This window comes from Bombina bombina, unplaced genomic scaffold (genome assembly GCF_027579735.1).
Source record: "Bombina bombina isolate aBomBom1 unplaced genomic scaffold, aBomBom1.pri scaffold_1995, whole genome shotgun sequence".
Taxonomy (NCBI): domain Eukaryota; kingdom Metazoa; phylum Chordata; class Amphibia; order Anura; family Bombinatoridae; genus Bombina; species Bombina bombina.
This window is the reverse complement of record NW_026512076.1, coordinates 17,487-22,361: the sequence shown is the minus strand read 5'-3', so window position 1 is coordinate 22,361 and position 4,875 is coordinate 17,487. Positions and strand designations below refer to the sequence as shown.

General features: G+C 46.7%; 1 protein-coding gene across 1 annotated transcript; it reads right to left on the bottom strand.

Moving 5' to 3' along the window:
• Positions 1-684: 684 nt before the first annotated feature.
• Positions 685-2,434, bottom strand: LOC128644110 (protocadherin-16-like; the record flags this gene model as incomplete). The annotated part of the gene is made up of 1 exon (XM_053696824.1): positions 685-2,434. A coding segment is annotated over exon 1 (1,713 nt), but the record flags the coding sequence as incomplete, so codon positions are not given.
• Positions 2,435-4,875: the final 2,441 nt, after the last annotated feature.

Here is a 4,875-nt window from a genome sequence, read left to right as displayed (position 1 = left end):
ATTGTCAGGATCTAAGGAACCTCTACACCTAATTAAATTGTCAGGATCTAAGGAACCTCTACACCTAATTAAATTGTCAGGATCTAAGGAACCTCTACACCTAATTAAATTGTCAGGATCAAAGGAACCTCTACACCTAATTAAATTGTCAGGATCTAAGGAATCTCTAAATGCTCATCACAGTGCAACACCAAACCCTGGTGATTGGTGAAGCATTAAACACTGTTATTAGGCACATAACTAATGGATCACTTTACGGGGTGTTAGTGAATTATACAGTCTGGCAGGTGCTGGTCACTGGCTGGACATTATGAATGCTCATACTGAGTTAAGTTTTTATAGTTATATTAAATGTTCAGGCACTGACCCCTATCTGGACTCACTTGTGGATTCCTTGCACACAAACCGAGAGGATGGCAGCCTAAGGGACATTACTGTTTGCGTTGGAGGGTCTGCACTTATGTTCATACCTACATCATGCAGATTAAGGTTAAATGGAGTGAGTAGACATCCTGTAGGGGAAAGTGAATTATATTTGTTTATTTGCAAGTCAATTAAACTTACTACACTATACAGAGGTTTTCTGTGCTCTTCTTTTTATATTTTGGAATATATATCTCGTGCATCAGTGCAGACTCCCCTAAATGTACATGACATTTGTATTTCCCCTGTGCTTGATCTTACCTTCAGGAAGCAGCTGCCGGGCGCAGTACTCTCACTTAGTGTGGCATTATATATGGGGCTGGAGAACACAGGCTCATTATCATTCAAATCCAGCAGCTGTACTGTAACCAGGGCCGTGGCAGACAATGGTGGTTGACCCAGATCTGATGCCACAACTGTCACCCTTGGCTGGGGATCACGTTCATAATCCAGTGGTGCTGCTGTGGTGATTACACCAGTGTCTGGGTGGATAAGGAACCAAGGGGTTGGCAGCAGACTGTACTTAACCTCACCATTTAATCCTTGGTCTTTATCTCGCGCTGTGACTTGTAGCAAGAAGCTCCCAGGATGGACGGCCTCAGGCACTATGTGACTATACTCCTGTTTATCAAATACTGGTGGATTATCGTTTACATCTGTGACCTCCAGAACAAAAGAAGACTCTGCTCTTAAGGGAGGTGTCCCTGAATCAGTGGCCATCACCCGTAGACGGTATGAGTCTTGTTCCTCACGGTCCAGAAGCTTGTCCACACATATGAGGTAGATGATACTGTCTTTGGTAGTTAATGCAAACTTCCCCTCACCTCCCTCCAAAGTTACATCCACATGAGGATACTCCCCATAATCAGGGTCAGAAACAGAGATACGGGCCACATACTGCCCTGGTGTGGCCCCTTCAGACACCCGTGGAGCCCCATCCTCACTTAAGAAAATAATTGTCATACTGGGCTGGTTGTCATTAGAGTCTCTGACTTGGATTGATACAAATGCTGTTCCTACTTCTGGCTGACTTGCTCCATCTCGTGCTTGGACTACAAGCTCATGGGCTTTCCTTGTCTCATAGTCCAGTGGCTTGCTCAGCTGAATAAGACCAGATTTTGGGTGGATAGTAAAGAAGCCCTCAGGGTCACTTTGTCTGCGATTGATCTCATATGTGATTTCTCCATTAGAACCCTGGTCGGCATCAGTTGCATAGACTTGTAAAACACTGGACCCCGGATGAAGACTCTCTGATATGAGGGCCTGGTAGCGGCTTTGGTTAAACACTGGTGGATGGTCATTAATGTCTAGAATGGCCACATCCAGTGTCATCTGACTACTGCGACTAGGAGAACCCCCATCATAGGCTTCAAGGGTCAATGAATAAGATGAACAGTTCTCACGGTCCAACTCTGCACTCACTACCAGCTCCACAGAGAGGATTCCATTGGACAAAGCACGGGTTTCTAAACGAAAGGCCTGCAATGGGTCCCCACTACGGATTAGATAACCCTGAGTACCAAGTACTCCACTGTCAGCATCCACAGCAGGCTCTAGCGGGTAGCGGGTGCCCACGGGAGTATGCTCCGGAATGCCAAGCTCAGTCCGTTCTTTTGCAAAGACAGGAGCATGGTCATTGATATCATCTACATGGATATCGACCTCTACTGTAATACCTTCTAGAGTAACTGCTATGAAGCTGTAGAGTTTGCGCTGCTCTCTGTCCAACACCCTTGCTGTCTTAATGATGCCTGTACGCTCATCTATGTCCAGGTCACTGTTTACTCCACTGCCCTCCAGAGCTGATATGATAAACATATGCCCACTGGATTCTGGAGGAAGGCCGGCACTAATGTCCCCAATGATTGTTCCTGCCGGCTGCTCCTCATCGATGTGTAACTCCAAGGTGCCCAGAGAGGAGGATGAAAGGGGGTATGCCAGGAATAGCAGCAGGCACAGGGCAAAGGGCAGCATAGCTGTAGAAACGTGGCATCAGAGGCAGGGTTGTAGTTTCCTGCAGAGAAGAAAAGGAGAACCGATAAAGTAAATCTAAAGATGTTTGCAGAGCAGTCACGTTACAGTATGCAGAGCAGTCACGTTACAGTATACAGAGCAGTCACGTTACAGTATACAGAGCAGTCATGTTACAGTATACAGAGCAGTCATGTTACAGTATACAGAGCAGTCACATTACAGTATACAGAGCAGTCATGTTACAGTATACAGAGCAGTCACGTTACAGTATACAGAGCAGTCACGTTACAGTATACAGAGCAGTCACGTTACAGTATGCAGAGCAGTCACGTTACAGTATACAGAGCAGTCACGTTACAGTATACAGAGCAGTCACGTTACAGTATACAGAGCAGTCATGTTACAGTATACAGAGCAGTCACGTTACAGTATGCAGAGCAGTCACGTTACAGTATACAGAGCAGTCACGTTACAGTATACAGAGCAGTCATGTTACAGTATGCAGAGCAGTCACGTTACAGTATACAGAGCAGTCACGTTACAGTATGCAGAGCAGTCACGTTACAGTATACAGAGCAGTCACGTTACAGTATGCAGAGCAGTCACGTTACAGTATGCAGAGCAGTCACGTTACAGTATACAGAGCAGTCACGTTACAGTATGCAGAGCAGTCACGTTACAGTATACAGAGCAGTCACGTTACAGTATACAGAGCAGTCACGTTACAGTATGCAGAGCAGTCATGTTACAGTATGCAGAGCAGTCATGTTACAGTATACAGAGCAGTCACGTTACAGTATACAGAGCAGTCACGTTACAGTATGCAGAGCAGTCACGTTACAGTATGCAGAGCAGTCACGTTACAGTATGCAGAGCAGTCACGTTACAGTATGCAGAGCAGTCATGTTACAGTATACAGAGCAGTCATGTTACAGTATACAGAGCAGTCACGTTACAGTATACAGAGCAGTCATGTTACAGTATGCAGAGCAGTCATGTTACAGTATACAGAGCAGTCACGTTACAGTATACAGAGCAGTCATGTTACAGTATACAGAGCAGTCATGTTACAGTATACAGAGCAGTCACATTACAGTATACAGAGCAGTCATGTTACAGTATACAGAGCAGTCACGTTACAGTATACAGAGCAGTCATGTTACAGTATGCAGAGCAGTCATGTTACAGTATACAGAGCAGTCACGTTACAGTATACAGAGCAGTCATGTTACAGTATACAGAGCAGTCATGTTACAGTATGCAGAGCAGTCACGTTACAGTATGCAGAGCAGTCATGTTACAGTATACAGACTAGTCACGTTACAGTATACAGCGCAGTCATGTTACAGTATGCAGAGCAGTCATGTTACAGTATACAGAGCAGGCACGTTACAGTATGCAGAGCAGTCATGTTACAGTATGCAGAGCAGTCATGTTACAGTATACAGAGCAGTCACATTACAGTATACAGAGCAGTCATGTTACAGTATGCAGAGCAGTCATGTTACAGTATGCAGAGCAGTCATGTTACAGTATACAGAGCAGTCATGTTACAGTATGCAGAGCAGTCATGTTACAGTATACAGAGCAGTCACGTTACAGTATACAGAGCAGTCACGTTACAGTATGCAGAGCAGTCATGTTACAGTATGCAGAGCAGTCATGTTACAGTATACAGAGCAGTCACATTACAGTATGCAGAGCAGTCATGTTACAGTATACAGAGCAGTCACATTACAGTATACAGAGCAGTCACGTTACAGTATGCAGAGCAGTCATGTTACAGTATGCAGAGCAGTCACATTACAGTATGCAGAGCAGTCATGTTACAGTATGCAGAGAGTAGGGACAGACCCCATGTCCTATAGCTCCCTTCTGTCTGTGTCACCTGCAGGGGAGGGACAGACCCCATGTCCTATAGCTCCCTCCTGTCTGTGTCACTGTGTCACCTGCAGGTGAGGGACAGACCCCATGTCCTATAGCTCCCTCATGTCTGGGTCATCTGCAGGGGAGGGACAGACCCCATGCCCTATAGCTCCCTCCTGTCTGTGTCACTGTATCACCTGCAGGGGAGGCACAGACCCCATGTCCTATAGCTCCCTCCTGTCTGTGTCACCTGCAGGGGAGGGACAGACCCCATAACCTATAGCTCCCTACTGTCTGTGTCACTGTGTCACCTGCAGGGGAGGGACAGACCCCATGTCCTATAGCTCCCTCCTGTCTGTGTCACTGTATCACCTGCAGGGGAGGCACAGACCCCATGTCCTATAGCTCCCTCCTGTCTGTGTCACCTGCAGGGGAGGGACAGACCCCATAACCTATAGCTCCCTACTGTCTGTGTCACTGTGTCACCTGCAGGGGAGGGACAGACCCCATGTCCTATAGCTCCCTCCTGTCTGTGTCACCTGCAGGGGAGGCACAGACCCCATGTCCTATAGCTCCCTCCTGTCTGTGTCAGCTGCAGGGGAGGCACAGACC